We start from the raw sequence: 16,883 nt of genomic DNA on the forward strand, positions 1-16,883 counted from the left end.
TACCTTGTACATCATTTTGTAAGATTTCAGTGAACACTAAGAACAGAGCCTCCTCAAAATTCACAACAGCAGCAGGGTTAGCTTTGCAGGTTATTCTTATAGACAAGCATATCGCTTCAAACATGTAGTGATTAAAATGAGGTTTGCTGGGATTCTGAAATAATAAAACCAAAGAAATACCATCTGAAAAATCCAAGTGACTATATTACCTAGATAGAGCAGAACACACTTGATCCTCCTAAAAACAGGTAAGATAGATGTTAGCTCCTTTTAAAATGGCATCAAAAGGGGGCATGAACACACCTTTAATCCTAGCACAAGGGAGGCTGAGACTGGCAAAATTCTCTGAGCTCTGGGCCAACTACATAGGTAGTTCCAGGCTAGCCAGGGATACACAGTGAGACCCTGTCTTAATGAAATAAAATAGTGGAGCTCGAGCTATGACTCAGTGGTTCCGAACACTGGCTGCTTTTACAGAGGACCTGGTTTTGTTCCCAGCACTCGGGGTGTGGTGGCTCACATCCATCTGTAAAATTCAGTTCTGAGGAATCTGACACGCCCCTTTTTTGAATTTGGTGGGTACCAAGTATGCACACAGTACAAACACTCATACACAGAAAAACAGGTAAATTACCAGTAAGAACGAAGGAAAAAAAAAGAACTAAACCAGTGATTGTTTCTTGTTTGTTTATTTTGGGAGTGTTAATGCTGGGAATGAAACTCACAGCTTGGCACACTCTAGGGAAGTGCTCTACCACTTAGCTAGCTAGGTCGTTCACAGCTCCATTTGGATTAGGTAAGCTGTAGTCCCCAGGTCTGTAAGAGTGATCTTAAATCCAATTGTCCTCAGAGACCCACACTACAGGCAGTGGGAACAGCCCACTCTGGCCCTGCCTGGCATGGACACCAGTGTTTCGGGTCTGCAGACTCAACAACAGCAGTTCTATCTTCTCAAGCGCTCTTGCAAAGTCACCCTGAGCTGGCTAGAGCAGGAGGGAGCATGCACAAGGTGTGTGTGTGTGTGCTCACACAACCCTGCCTTGTTCTCCCTCCATTCCCGAAGAACCAAAGCAGTTCTACACTGAGAAAGGAGGCAAAAGATAATCAGTCTGCTGTCAAACTAATACTCTCTCACTTTTTAAGAGAAAAGGTCTCACTATGCAATCTTGGCTGGCCTTAACCTTAGAAGACCCTCCTGCCTCTGCCTCCTGAGTGCTGGCATGAAAGGTGTGAGCTATCATACCGCACCAACTCTACTACTTATGAATTCAAATACTTTTTCAGAGCATATCATGCTTGTGTCCCCATGCTTTCATAAAAGCATGCCAACATGAGGCCAGAAGAATGCTCAGACCTCCTTGTTTGAGCTGTTGCAGGCCATGATGCAAATACTGTAGATGGCAACTGATAATTCAGATGTCAACCCACCAGATGAATAATTCTCTGATCGAGGAGAACCCAGTTCAAGCAAAGCTTACAGGACCGTAGACTCTGAAAACTGGCTGCTTTTGTCTATAAATTCACATGTGCAAAAAACAACTGTGGAATCTCCCCATTATTGTGCATTTTCATGTAATTTGTACATGTAATTTCATGACTACATCTCAATCTTATGGGCACACATATCTGTATGAGCAGGAAGATAACTTCCTAAGCTGTATAATTCAGATAAACAGAAATACACTAAGATACGCTTCATAACTAGACCTATTGTTCCATGAGGACTGGAAAACACTTAGAAGCCTGTTTTGTTTCTTTATTCAGATTAATGTAAGAAAACCATTTCTCCCCAGTCCAAAACAAGCTACATACATTTAGCTGATTTAAAACCTCAAGATCAGTCGGGCGGTGGTGGCACACGCCTTTAATCCTAGCACTTGGGAGGCAGAGATTAAGGCCAGCCCGGTCTACAGAGTTCTAGGACACGTTCCAAAGCTACAGTGAAACCTAGTCTCTTAAAACAAACAAAAAACAGACAAACGAACAAACAAAACAAAAATAAAACACTGAGGAGCAAATTCAAACTAGACTGTCTCTATAAACAGATCTTAAGTTAATTGCAGATATACACAAAGACAGAGTTACAGGCGTCTAACCAAGGTTATTAGCACAAGCAACCTAAAATACCATGCCTGCTTCTCTTGCCAAGTCTGACTGGTAAAGACCCACTCCCTATGCAAATTCCTCAACAGGTTGTCTCGTCGGGCACTGTACCCCCGGCCTCAGGTCACAGCCTATACACCAGAAACCCAGAAGCCAGGTGTTGCCATAGTTACTCCCCTCAGATGTTGCTTTTGTAACTTTTTTATTGAAAATAGTTTGTTGTTGAACGTGTATATAGGAGAGAATTGTACCTAGAGAACAAGAGCTGGGAATAAAGAGCATGACCCTCAGAGATACGTGAGTCTCCTTCCCTCAGATAGACAGGACGTTTTTGTAAGCCCTGCTGCTCTGAAGGTATTCTTTCTGCAACCCTGGTGTAATTCAGGGAGCTGGTCTCAGGCTGCAGGACCTCCTACTACACCTGGCCTGGTGCCCAAGGGCACTGAGCTCAAACAATTCACAGGAAATTTAAAAGCAATCCTATGGGCTGGCAAGAATGCCCAGCAGGGTGAAGGCACTTTCTGACAAGCCTGACAGTATGAGTTCAATATCGAGAATCAACATGGCGTAAGGAGAGAACTTCTGCAAGTTGTCCTCTCACCTCCACACACATCACAGCATCAGTGTGCCCACATACACAGTCAATGTTTTTAAAATGCAATCTTATTCTTAAGGGCTGTTACCTTACTAACAGCTAACAGCTTCTGTGTGAGCTGAGTGATGAGAGTAGCGATATAGGGGATTATGGCTTCTTGCAGGAGGGAGAAACTTCTCATGATAGCTGTAAAATATAAAAACAGCACAAACGGTTTAGTTAATCAATTAAAATAAAAGTGAATGGAGGAAAAGGCCACTACTTAATCAAATAAAAATCTAAGATGCTTAAATATTCCCTATATACCATCCTCCATTTAAAAATGTCTCCCTTCTTTTATATCAGGCTAAAGGTTGGCAACATTTAGGTGGAGAATATTAAAGCACATCTATGAGACCAAGGTTTAAATAATTCAACAAGGAACAATAAAAACATTACTAGATAAGTAAAGGAGCAGATAAAGGAGGAGGAAGGCACATTGGGGTGGCAAGGACAGCAAACCAGAGCATTCAGTAACAGACCTCAATCTCATGAATTTCAATTAGAAACCACTGGAAGAACTATTAGCCAAGATCTAAAATAAACAATCTCAGGGCTGGAGAGATGGCTCAGTGGTTAAGAGCACCGACTGCTCTTCCAAAGGCCCTGGGTTCAATTCCCAGCACCCACGTGGCAGCTCACAACTGTCTGAAGATCCAGTTGCAGGGGATTTGACACTTTCACACCAATGCACATTAAATAAACCATAAAAAATATTAAAAAAAAAAACAATCTCAGCTCACAGGAAAGTAGAAGAAAACACTGGCTACTGATCTCCTTAAAGACATTAAAAAGCTAAATACAGAGTCCATAATATAAAAACTCTGCACATCAACAGGTGCCTAAAAACACGTGGCATAGGAAAGGCATACACTGGTAAGCTAAATATGACTATTATCATCACATACACTAATTTCCAGATTCAGTGTTTACTAAAAAGCCCTACTACGACATGGTAGTCCCAAGCAACAAAATCTATTATCTCTTGGTTCCAAGTTGTGCACAAGGTGTTTCCTCTACCTGAACACACACACACATCAACACAGCCTAAGTTAAGGCAGTCAAAGGATGTGACACTGTTTTTTGAAAAGGTAATGTACCATGCACACTAGGAACACAGTAACAAAGACCACAGATCTCTTTGTTGTCCTCATGGTGTTGAAGCCCACATATATACAGTCCCAAAATCCTGATGGGAGCTGGAAGATCAGGAAGTTCCTTTGGCAAGCAAATGCCATGATGTAAGAGCACTAAGGCCTTTTAGGTGTTGACAGTGAGAAAGACAGATTGCTCCCAGAAGATAAAGCTGGTACCAAGAGACTTTCCTAAGGCAATGCATGGCAGATCACTACTGCTGCCAGCATTCCCACTCAGCAGAGCGCAGCTGATTGTTGCCCTCTGAAAGTAACTCTAGGAAAGGAAAAATGAAATTTTGCTACATGTTTTACACAAGGAGTAGCACTTCATCAACCTAAAGTAAAACATTTTGGAAAAACTGTTAGTTAATAAGGTAACAGAAAAAAACGAAACAAAACTTTTTTTGGACAAATAGTACCTGGTTCTTGAAGTATGAAACCTAATGTATAACTAAAGTGTTTACCTTGTAATCTGAGGTTAGATACTTAGTTATGGTCTGTACACCAGGGAAATGCCTACCTTTCATAATATATTCATTTTCTGAAGAGCCAGGAAGTGTGAGAGCTTTGAAAAGGTTTGTTAGCAGAATCTCAACAAACGGTGCGATTTCTGCAGCTGTAAAACTATAGATGAAAAAATAGCTTTCAGTCACTGCCAACTGTCGAGCCCTGGGCACTACTGCAGCACACTCCTTAGCATAAACAAGCATCTCGAACCAGTGAGAACTGGTGCGCAACACTGATAAATAACTGCTCACACGCGCACGTCACACTCCTAATTAGGCACACCCGAGTAACTGAGCACACACACCAGGTGAACTCACTATCTTCTCAACCTGCAGTCTTCTTGGTTCCTATCTACCACCATGGAGAACAACACTCACAATCAGGCACCCTCTTTTCTTGGAGGTGCGGCACGTGCTCTCTGCATGCATATCTGGGCCTGAAGATGCCACACAGGGCAACCTTTCATCCTGAGTGGTAACTGAGAGTGTCTGTGCTCAAGGCTGGATGAAGAACAAGGCCTACGACTGTGTTCCATGTCTTACCTAGAGCTTGGTTTCAAGAAATAACACTTGAAAAACGGCGTGAAAAATCAGAGACCCCCCCTCCTCTGCATTTCATCCTTATCAGGCCACAAGAGCTATTTTCTTGGCACCTACCGAATGACTCACTCAACTGATCTGTACATCTCAGCTGAGATCAAGGAGACACTGCAGAGACAGGCTGCTACACACACTGAGCTGCCCTCTGTCTCACTCTCATGGACACCGAATACTCAAGTCTCCCTCCATGTTTTTCCTCTCTCCTTTGACTGCTAGAAGATTACAAATAAAACTTGCAGCCTCTTCATTATTTAAGGCCCTCTGACATACCAGTTTCCATTACCCGCACTACTGTTATTTTCCTTTGCTCTAATCCATTATCACAGTGAGTCTATTTGACAAGTTGTGTTACATCCTTTTGGAATGAAAGAAGGTAAACGAACAAAAATTACACATCTACATTTTTTCTGAAGACTAATGACATTATGAACACATCCAAAGACATTTCAAAGCAGGAAGATATACCCTCGGCCCTAAGCTAGAAAGTATGCGGATGAATGAGAAATCAAATACTTACAGAGTGGCATTATTTGGACCTCTCATAGTAAACAGCCTTTCGAGAGCATGTGCAGCGTAAGTGTGGACAACAATGCTTTCAGCCTGCAGATGACTAATCAAGAGAGGAATAGAAACTAAAAGGTGCTCTTTTGGTACCTGAAAAACACATTAACAAATCTTCTAAATCAGATTATTATTTTTTAATAAAAGACAATGGAAAAATGGGGTATACTGACATTAAAAACAGCACCCCCCCCCAAACTCTGATGTACTGTAGAATGATATATTGTTAAAAACACAAAATATGAATGGTTTGAAACCCACTAATTTCTAATTTTTAAAAAGTTTCTGGGGGGGGGAGTTAGTTCTGACAGGGTTTCTCTGTATAGCCCTGACTGTCCTGGAACTCACTCTGTAGATCAGGCTGGCCTTGAACTCACAGAGAACGACCTGCCTCTGCCTTCCCAGTGCTGGGATTAAAGGCATGCACTATCACCACCCCGCTGAATAGATTAATTCATGTGTATGAGTGTATAATACATGCACACAGGAGCCTGTTTGTCAGAAGAGGGAATAAGATCTCCACGAACTGGAGTTACATAGACAGTTGTAAACCACTTCTCTAGCTACTAACCTCACTGAATTTTTTTCCTCTCCAATTCTTTTTTCTTTTTTTAAAGATTCATTTATTCATGCATTTTATGTATATGAGTGCTGATTCTGGTCCCATTATGGATGGCTGTGAGCCACCATGTGGTTGCTGGGAATTGAACTCAGTATCTCTGGAAGAACAGTCAAGTGCTCTTAACCACTGAGCCATCTCTCCAGCCCTCCAATTCTTTTCTGAACACAAAATCATATATATATTTTTTTTTTCTCGAGACAGGGTTTCTCTGTGGCTTTGGAGCCTGTCCTGGAACTAGTTCTGTAAACCAGGCTGGTCTCGAACTCCCAGAGATCCGCCTGCCTCTGCCTCCCGAGTGCTGGGATTAAAGGCGTGCGCCACCATCGCCCGGCTTTGAACACAAAATCATAAAGGCAAAATCTAATAGATAAGCGAATACACCAAAATATGGAAAAACAGCTTTCAACAATTTGAAGAACTGAGTGCCTAGCTTGGCCACAGGTGCATGTCTTTATCCTTGAAGCATCTAATAATCTGCTAAGGGTATAAACACCACAGATAAAAGCTAGAAATATGGCTTCCATAGGACCTGGGTTTAGTTTCCAGCATCCATATGGTGGCCCACAACCATTTATAACACCAGTACCAGAGAAGCAGATACCCCATTTCTGACCGTCAAGGGTAACAGGCATATATGGTCTACACATAAAACAGTAAAGTAAATTTAAAGACATTTTCGTTAGAAATCACAAATAAACAGCATTCGGTTGTCTTCCTTAGTGAGAACACTGGTAGTTATTTTGAAGCCACAAACTTACATTTTAGGGTAAATTAAAGAAATATAAATAGAATAACATTAATGTTACATAAAAGCTGAGTATAATGGTGCATATATTTATAATTCTTGGAAGGAGTATGTGGAATTTAAGGACAACCTGGTCTCATAGTCAGTCCTAGGCCAGTCTGGAAAATAGTAGGACAATGTTGTGAAGACAAAGTGAAAAAACTCAAAACAAAGGGAAAAATTATCTTATGGTGAATCTATTTCCTTTCCAATTGTCCCTATGAAAAAGCCTCGATGCAATGACACCTCACTGGCAATATCCCTGGAGCCACTGGGTGGTCTTTTCTAAGCTGCTGTTTGAGACAAAATACCCCTAAGGAGCCTTGGCTGATATGAGCCTTACTCATGGAGATCCATCCTGCTTTTGCTTCTCAGATACAGGTAACCTGGCTTCAGATGGTGGTCTTTGAATAAAATTATAACCTTTGAGAGGAGTTCTAGGAAGGAAATGTACAAGAGGAGCCTGGAACATTCTGTTATTTGAGAAAAATTCTCAGAGGTTATAGAGTCTGTATCAAGACACAGAAAGCTTGTTGGCCAAAATAGGCAGCTAAAACCCCCTAAAGCCTTCATGTGTAACCCTACAAGAGTATGTTTTCTTCTGTAGAGACTGATAAGTATACTATCCGTTGACGCAATAATGGTGATGTTAAGATACAGTAAAAATCACAAGGGTACATGTTTTGAAAGAGTAAATTAAGATTATTCAAAACATATCTGGAAAGATTAAAATGCTATTAAAAAATGAATTGGTGATAGCAATTTTTCTTCACATGAACCAACTGATAAATGTTATTTCTAAAAGTGGACAGCTGTGATTGTGTCTGCTCTGATGGAATGAAACAAAACGTATCTAATACATTTCTCTTCTCTTGGGAGGCTACATCCAATCCAACTACTAACTCCAACAAGATCAAAATACAGATGAATTTTTGGGTAAAGGTGCTTGCAACCATGCCTGATGTTTCATACACATGGCAGGAAGAGGGACCACTTCATCCAGTACCCCTCTGACCTCCATATATGTGCTGTGACATGCCTACCTACCCAAAATAAATTTATTACTTCAAAATAGCAATACAGAGACTAGAGGAATAGAAAACTACCATAAGGATGCAATCAGCTAAGGCAGAATGTGCAACTCTGCGATTTCAGTGACTATTCTCTGACAAATACGGTGAGTAGAGCAGGTCTGTGACAAAGTAGGCAATATCAAAATTGTCAACTACAAACAACCTAGTTTGGGTCAATTTTTTTGTTTTTTTCCGAAACAGGGTTTCTCCGTGTGGTCCTGGCTGTCCTGGAACTAGCTCTGTAGACCAGGGTAGCCATGAACTCAAAGAGATATGCCTGACTCAGCCTCCTGAGTGCTGAGATTAAAGGTGTGCACCACCACCACCCAGCCAAATTTTTAATAAAACTGTTATAAAACATAAGATACTAAGGTGGGTTATAGAGATCAACACATGAGAACACTTGCTTGTTATCATGTGTGAATCCATGAGTTCAGTTTTCAGGGTAAGAAGTAGAAAAACAAAACATTTAAGGGAAATTAAGCATCATCTGGAATCACAGGTTATTAAAGAGGATTTTTTTTTTAGTTAGATGCAGATGTCAAATACTGATTACACAGGAGACTAGAGAAGTTGCTGTATAAAACTATTAAATGCCAGGTGGGGAAAAAGCACTACTTACTTGATTCCTAAAAATCATAATATATTTGATACCATCAGCTTTAAGAACAGGAAACTCATTCACTATTAAAAAAAAACAAAAAACAAAAACACAATTACATAAGATTACTCACAAATCAGTGACATCAGAGCTTAAACAATGGAGCTACTACTGGTCAAGTGACTGGAGTTTGGCTGCTGCGCAATGTATGTCAGTGTCCCAACAATTAAGCTGTTCTGAACTCACATCATTCAGTTGGGATTTGCTTTCAATTCCTCTAGTGAAAGAAAAACAAATTGGTGATAATATAATACCAGCTAGCTGTTGCTAATCATAAAGCCAGCTGGACAATGGAGGCATAGAAGCTTATCAAACTACTGTGGACCCCTGTGTGTATATATGCTTTCATTGTGTAACTCTGCCTAGTCTGCAACTTGATATGTGTGTGTGTGTGTGTATATATGTGTACACACACACACACACACACACACACACACAGAGAGAGAGAGAGAGAGGGAGAGAGGGAGGGAGAGAGGGAGAGAGGGAGAGAGGGAGAGAGAGAGAGCATGTGCGCGAGCAGGCTGGTCACAAACTCATAGAAAATTGGCTGCCTTTTGGTAAGGGGATTAAAGCATACTCCAGAGATATCCTGAGTTTATGCATGGCACTGTCCTTCCTATCATGGTTGCCATGAGAAAACAGCAGCCATGGCCAATGGCCATGGGCCTCAGCAAGGACCATAAGGGGACAAAGAACATGAGCATGCCGACACACAGCCAGCGATAAGGGCACCTCACTAAGCACCCAAGTTCTTGCGGGACATGAGGCTTTGTAGCCTATGAGTGGTGTGTCATGGAGCTGCTCAAGGTGTCCAAGGACAAACTCAGGTATGCACATCTGTTCCAAGAGGAAGCAGGAAGAGCTAAGCAACATGCTAGTGGCCATGGGAAGGTGGTGGCCAAAGACTGATGACTCCCACCCCCATAAACGCAGATGACACACACATACACACAAAAGATATGCTCCAGAATGCCTGGCTATATACATTCCTCTTACCAAAAAAGTTTTAAGGAATTATCTCAATTTACATCAGCATATTCATAAACATGGGAAACTTTTCTTACCAATTTCACATACTTTGAAACTAAATTTGATTTCTTTCCTTGTTTTTTCAAGGCAGAATATGATCCATCACCATATGGCCTTGAACTTGTCCTGTTGCTTTAGAAGTCTATGAACTCCTTAGTCTTCTTGCCTCAGCTTTGAAAATGCTGGGATTACAGACATATCACTCACCCACCCATCCATCCATCCATCTATCTATCTATATGTGACAGGGTCTCACTATGTAGCTGCAGTTATCCTGGAACTCAAGTCTAGATCAAACTGGCCTAGAACTCAGAGACCTGGTGCCTCATGGGTGTTGATAATAAATCCATGTGCTACTACAACTGGCTAAAATTTTGATTTAATGTGTTTGTTTTTCCTGCACTTAAATGTGTGCTGGAATTAAAGATGTTCAGCACCACAACCATCTTAGAACTTTTAATTTCCTTTCTTTTCCTTCCTATATGAAAAACACAATAAAAATGTAGCAGGATAACAAAGCCAAGTTTCAGTCGGTCTCCTTACTCCTAGTTTCTTCTAAAACAAAGAAAAAAAGTATTGTCAGGTTAATTTTACATAGACAGGAGCTAAAGAAACCACGTCATTACTGCCTCTGAAAATTCCAGTGACAGGGAGCCCTGAACTTCTGCCATATTACTGTAGCAAAAACTGAAGGTACAACATTATAAGTTATAGAAAAGAAACAATTTCACAAAACTCACCATTATTTGATTTTAAATCAGGAAGTATGTGATTCACAAAAAATTCAGTTAGGTTTACAAGTTCATTGGCTTGTGTGATTCCATGCTAAAAAAAAATACATAACAGTAAAATAACACAATATACGCATACAATAGCACAAACTTAGGAGATGAGCGCTTTATTTAACTCTCTATTATTGTTGAGTATAAATGTTTTACTTCATCTATGTCTATGCCCCACATGTATGTCAGGTGCCTGAGGAGGCCAGAAGACGGTATCCGGTCCCATGCAATTGAAGTTACAGAAGGCATGAACCATGTAGATGCTGGGATTTGAACCCAGGTCTTCTGGAAAAATAGATGGTAGACTTAACCAAAAAGCTATCTCTTCATTGTTTTTCCTTTTTCTTTCATGAGCCAGGATCTCACTACGTAGCACTGAGGGTCTTGAGCTCACGGTTCTCCTCTAGCCTCTTGTGTGCTGGTATTACCTTTTTAGCCCAGAGATGAACACTTCAATGCCCAAATTTTTAGATATAAAATAAAACTGTCTTAATACAATAAATGTTCCTAAACCAATTAGTTTAGCTAAATTAATTATGTTTTATACAGTGAAGTAAGAATGAGCAGTGTGGATCAAGAGGCAAGTACGCAGTTCATCCACATGAAGCTGTGCGGAGAGTATATTAAGAGCAAGAGGCTGCATTAGCAAATAAGACATTTCGAGTCCTGTGGTTGCTAAGCTGTTTCAGAAACAAAACCAACAAGAAAAGATTTACCTTCTGTGTTTGAGCTTTGGATGCCAAAGACGTGACAAGGTAAATGGCTGCATCTTTGTGTTTCCAGTTGACAGAAGGATTTTTTGCATATTCCTGGAGCATAGAATTAACATAACCAGAGAAGATTCCTGTCACAGGACCTTCAAAAAATTTGCATAATCCTCGTACAAGATCACAAGCAGCCCTGCGTCTAGTATCAATATCTATAAAATCGAAAGAAAATGTATCTTGGGACAAAGAAGCAACCAACCAGTCCAATTTTTAAGAAACTGTCAGCAACACAAAGAACGTACTTTTTCCCTAAAAAAAAAAACACAGTTTAGAATGAAACTAAAGTGGTTATATCATAAATTCTACAAAAAATAATTTGAAAAGACAAAAGATTTAAGACTTTTATTTTTGCTTTTTGATAAGGACTGAACCCAAGTAATCAATGTAGCAACGTAATCAATATAAGGGCTCTACTATGAGCTATATCCCCAGTCTCTATCAATTGGATCTTTTGAGACAGGGTCTCATATAGCATACGATGGCTTTAGCTGAGGATGACATTGAACTTTTGTATGTGGTGTGTACATATATGTATGTTTCTGTGCACGCACAGGCATTTTTAGTGTGTACAGGCTAGAGGTCAATGTTTAATGTCTTCCTTGATCACTTTATACTTTTTTGTGTGTATCAGTGTGAAAGCAGATGAGGGGACAAACAGACACAAGGGTCAGAGTTAGAGAAGGAAAAGACGATACTATTAGCTATTTCCCACATTTATTAGAAAAAAAAAAAAGCCTTAAAATTGGCTTGCTAGGTGACTATTAACTAAAAAAACCAAATACATACCAGAGCCTTCTAAATCCCTTCTTATGTACTCCTCAGAATTATCTTCAAATGCCTCTTCGTCAGCAGCTACAGAGAAAGTTGATTAATTTGAGGTGGCCTCCAGAGAACACATATCATCACAATCTACATCTGAACTGCTGTTCTAAAAGTATTCTTTCACTGTGACTTTAGCAGCAAACACCCCAAAAAGTGAGTAATCGACAAATCACGATTGCAATAAATATTCTTTATTTATTATTCATTATTCCTAAAACCCACCTTCATCTCCAACATTCAAAAGTTTAGGCATCATTCTAGGAATGCCTTCTATTTTGCCAGTAAGTACATTAAAACAAAACACAACTGTATTCACTATTATTTGATAAAATATTTCATGGATAAACACAAGTAGCACAGACATTATCAGAATAAGGACCTGTCCAGATGTGTCTTGAAAACTCACAATTGAAACAATAACTGGATGGTGGTGGCGCATACCTACCTTTAACCCAGCATTTAGGAGGCAGAGGCAGGAGAATCTCTGTGAGTTCAAGGCCAGTCTGGTCTACAGAATGAGCTCCAGGACAGGCTTCAAAGCTACAGAGAAATCCTTCTCAAAATACCAAAAGAAAAAAGAATAACACACACACACACACACACACACACACACAAAATCATAGCAATCAGAAGACATCTTATTAAACTGATGTTAAACACCTTTAAACAATAGGGGATCTCATGCCTAGCTCACCAGTTTGTACTTTAGAGAACAGCTTTTAATCCCCTGAAAATCCTTTCCACTTTCCCATAATTACCTCTAAATTCCATGTTAGGCACAATAACCTTTTCACAGATACTTGTCAGTGTGTTCTGGTCCTCAAAAAGATTCTTATAATGAGGTCTTTCGCAAACTGAAGCCAGAAATTGAATTGCATTGCTTACCAACTGAAACAAAAGACAAAAATAAGAATATATTTAAAAGCAAAACTAATTTTTTTAATGAAATAAACAGGGAAGGAATATTTCTTGTCTCTAATATCATCTTACCAAATCGTATTTAACCTCTTGACCTGTTGTAACTAGTAAATTCCAAATGGCTGTGACAAAGCGAGGCAGGTACCGCTGAAACTCCTCATCATACTTTTGTGCATAGAGTGCAGCATTATCACAAATCTGAGACTTTAAAAGCTCCAATAAGCCTGCTTCCTCTTCATCCTCACATGAGAGAAAAGATAAAACTCAAAAACATACAACTTTTAGGTTGATATAAAGGAAGGAGAGAAGCTGTAATTCAGGCATAGGCTTCTTTAAAACGTAATTAAATCCAAATCAACTATTGTACTGTATTTCTGCAGGCATCACATATGCAAGGTTTTCAAAGAAACAAGTGATAAAACCATTATTTACTAATCACTGACAGTAACTCTTAACACCTCCCACCTTTTGATTTTTAAATATTCAAATATTTATTTATTTATTTATTTTGTATACGATATTCTGTCTGTGTGCATACCTACAGGCCAGAAGAGAGCACCAGACCCTATTACATGTAGATGGTTGTGAGCCACCATGTGGTTGCTGGAAATTGAACTCAGGACCTTTGTAAGAGCAGGCAATGCTTTTAACCTCTGAGCCATCTCTCCAGCCTTTTCATTTTTTAAGACAAGGTTTCTCCATGTAGCCCTGGCTAACCTGGAACTAGCTCTGTAGACCAGGCGGTCCTCAAATTCACATAACTCTGCCTCCTAAAGGCAAGCTCCACCACTGCCTGCCCCCCCTTGAAAATAGTCTTTCAATATGTACCAGGCTAGCCTCAAACTAATGATCCTTTGACTTCAACATGCCAAGTACTTGAATTATAGGCGAGCATCACAACACCTAGATCCTCACTATTTGAGCTGAGTAAGCCTTTTTTCTCCTTGTTGTTGATAATGAAACATTTCAAATATGAGACTGAAAAATATGTGGAGACTAGAGAAACATCTCAGTGTTGAAGAGCACTTCCCATTCCTGCTGAGGACCCAGGTCAATTCCTAGAAGCCAAATGTTAGTTCATGACCAACGAAAACCTCAGTTCTAGGATGTGATATACATTTGCATGTGTGAGGAAAACACACATACACAAAAAATAAAATTTAAAAATATAAAACAGAAAAAATAATACTATAGAAGCTTGAACAGTAATTATATATACTTTCTGTAGCATGGGTTTTTAAAAACTATATTATTTTCAAGTTTTATGTGCATAGGTGTTTTGCCTATATGTATGCCTGTGCTTCATGTATGCCTGATGCCAGTGGAGATCAGAAGGGAGCATTGAATTCCCCTAGAACTGGAATTACAGATGGCTGTGAGCCAGTATGTGGGTACTGGGAACTAAACACAGGTTCTCTGTGTCAGAGCTGTTTGTGCTTTTACCCATTAGGCAATCACATCAGTGCACTCCCATTTTACTATTATGCTATTCCACAGAGGATTATCATTTTATTACTAAGTATACTTATATGTGCAATGCCCTATCTCCAAACAAATTAACACTATAAGGTTTGTATAAACACTTTGCTATAAAATATTTAACAGCTGGGGGAACACAATAGGAAGCTAGGAGCACTTGCTCCTCTTGCAGCCCTGGGTTTACTTGCCAGTATCCAAACAGAAGTTCATAACCACTGGTAACTCCAGTTCCAGGGGATCAAACATCCTCTTCTGGCCTCTGCAGGCACAGCACGAATGTGGTGCATATATGTATTCAGGCAAACACTAACACACATAAAATATTTTTAAAATAGCAGCCTTTAATTAATATAACTTTAAGTAGGGCTCACCAACTGCATTGAAACTGATTAGTGCAGTCTCTCCTTGTGCCCCTCACGCTTTGAGTCCAAAACAAGTGACTCCGGCACATTTTTGATTAGCTGTATGGACCAGTTTCTCCTCCACATACTATCTCCTTCACAGAATTGGACATTTCTCAACTCTGATGAACTTTGAAAATGTATGCTAAAAAATAAATTAACAATAAACTAAATATTGAGTTGGGAATGGTGAAGCATGCCTTTAATAACCTAACTTAGGAGGCAGAGGCCACTGCATTGAGTTCAAGGCTAGCCAGGTCTACAAGCGAGTTCCAGGAAAGCCGGGGCTACCCAGAAGAACCCTGCCTCAAAGGGAGAGAAATAGAAAGTCATCAAGCATGGCAACAAATGCTATTATCTGCTGAGCTATCTTACAAGCTCCCCAAGGAACATATTCAATATAATTTAAGTTTGTATCAATATACAAAAATCGAAATCAATGTAAATTGCCTATAAATAATAGCCCACAAGTATTCACTCTGTTACTCGCTATTATTAGTATAGGCTCAGGGATCTCTTTTTAAAAAGGGGGGGGGGGATTGGATGGGATAATAGATTAGTGTGAGCTTACTCACACTAATAATAATAGTAATAGAATGTACGCGTTCTCTCTCTCTTCCAGCTGTGGGATTTGGCTGCTGTTCCCCATTGAACAGAAGACTGTGATCTGTGATCTATCTCTAAATAAATAACCCTTTATTACACTCAATTCTGACCTAGTGTGAGATTTCTTTTTAGCATCTGTCTTCAGGATCTCATAATCCAGGGTGTCCTCAAACCTGAGAATGACACTGAATTCCAAATCTTCTGATGCCGACGTTGCTGAGGTTATAGGAAAGTAGACCATTACGTTAAAAAATTTCCTACGTATTACATAGTCAAATTTCTTACATTTGTGGAATTTTATCTAGTAATAATCCACAAGTAAGTCTTCAGACTAATTTTTTTCCTTTACTGCTGTTTTGAACCCAGGTCCCACTCATGCCAAGCAAACATTTCAACACTGTATTTCATCTATACACCAAGATAATTCTTAATGAAGAAAAAAAAAACTTTTGACAATATTTTAAATACTTACATCAGTCTGTAGGAGCTTATTATCCAATGTCAAGAGGGTATGAAAGTTGTTCATCCAAGTTTCCATATTATCTTCAAAGAATTCAGGGAGATCCTAAAAAATAATCGTGGACTTGAAACTTTGATAAAATGGAGAGAGTAACCTATTTCCCCACTACGATAAAACATCTGGCCATGCCTCTGGGTTCACATACAGACTTTGGTCCATCTGTGACTGTGGCAGCTGATATCTGTCCTGCAGTCCCAAGGCCTCTGAAAATCACACCACTGTACCTACTATGTTTCCCCAGTCTATATCCACGTATTTCTTAAGAGATTCGACGAGGACTAGCATGATGCCCATGTTCACAAAGTATACTAATTACCAACCTCTTTCCCTTCCAACTAGTGAGTTTATTGTAAGATGACCACAGTCCAGACTCTGGTTTCTTGTACAATTGCTGATTTTCTCTAGTATAGACAGTACAGTACAGTCTTCTGAAGAAATGGGCTTCCTACCTGTGACAACTCAAGCTTATTTTTCCTGATTTTTCAGATAAACAAAACAAAACGACAACAACAAAAACTCAGTAGTACTCACTTAAAAATTTTGCTATCCAGTTTAACACATACATTGTTTGAAGACATTTGTCAACCTTCACCTAATAAAAATGGAATTTCTTTGGGGAAGGCTCCCTGACCACTGCAAACACTACCATGTTCTGAATGTTAAGAACAGGCAGAGACTACACAGTACAAAGGACAAATTCAGTTCCTCTATCTCGGTGCATGAATGTGCACCAGTTAATACCCCTTCCTTGTCCTGAAGTTCTAATTCAAAAATCCCTGCATCAAGAACAGGCATACAGCATGTGCATGCATGCACACAGAAAAACAAACCTAAAGAAAGAAAGAAAACTTAAGAGAAGCTCAGGTTAAGAGCACATCC

At 39.7% G+C, this 16,883-nt stretch overlaps 1 protein-coding gene across 1 annotated transcript in view; it reads right to left on the bottom strand.

The window, feature by feature from the left end:
* Nucleotides 1-16,883, bottom strand: part of Cse1l (chromosome segregation 1 like) — a 53,501-nt gene that overhangs the window by 7,168 nt on the left and 29,450 nt on the right. The window contains exons 8-18 of the mRNA XM_041670937.1: nt 15,957-16,049; nt 13,071-13,238; nt 12,839-12,968; nt 12,045-12,110; nt 11,208-11,410; nt 10,450-10,534; nt 8,642-8,703; nt 5,497-5,633; nt 4,394-4,497; nt 2,787-2,884; nt 4-154 (exon numbers count right to left, since the gene is read on the bottom strand). Of these exons, the coding sequence (XP_041526871.1) occupies nt 4-154; nt 2,787-2,884; nt 4,394-4,497; nt 5,497-5,633; nt 8,642-8,703; nt 10,450-10,534; nt 11,208-11,410; nt 12,045-12,110; nt 12,839-12,968; nt 13,071-13,238; nt 15,957-16,049 (1,297 nt within the window). The remainder of the gene's footprint in view (nt 1-3; nt 155-2,786; nt 2,885-4,393; nt 4,498-5,496; nt 5,634-8,641; nt 8,704-10,449; nt 10,535-11,207; nt 11,411-12,044; nt 12,111-12,838; nt 12,969-13,070; nt 13,239-15,956; nt 16,050-16,883) is intronic.

The sequence above is a fragment of the Microtus oregoni genome, unplaced genomic scaffold (genome assembly GCF_018167655.1).
Source record: "Microtus oregoni isolate MIOR12 unplaced genomic scaffold, Mior012 000020F_ref0000438, whole genome shotgun sequence".
Classification (NCBI taxonomy): domain Eukaryota; kingdom Metazoa; phylum Chordata; class Mammalia; order Rodentia; family Cricetidae; genus Microtus; species Microtus oregoni.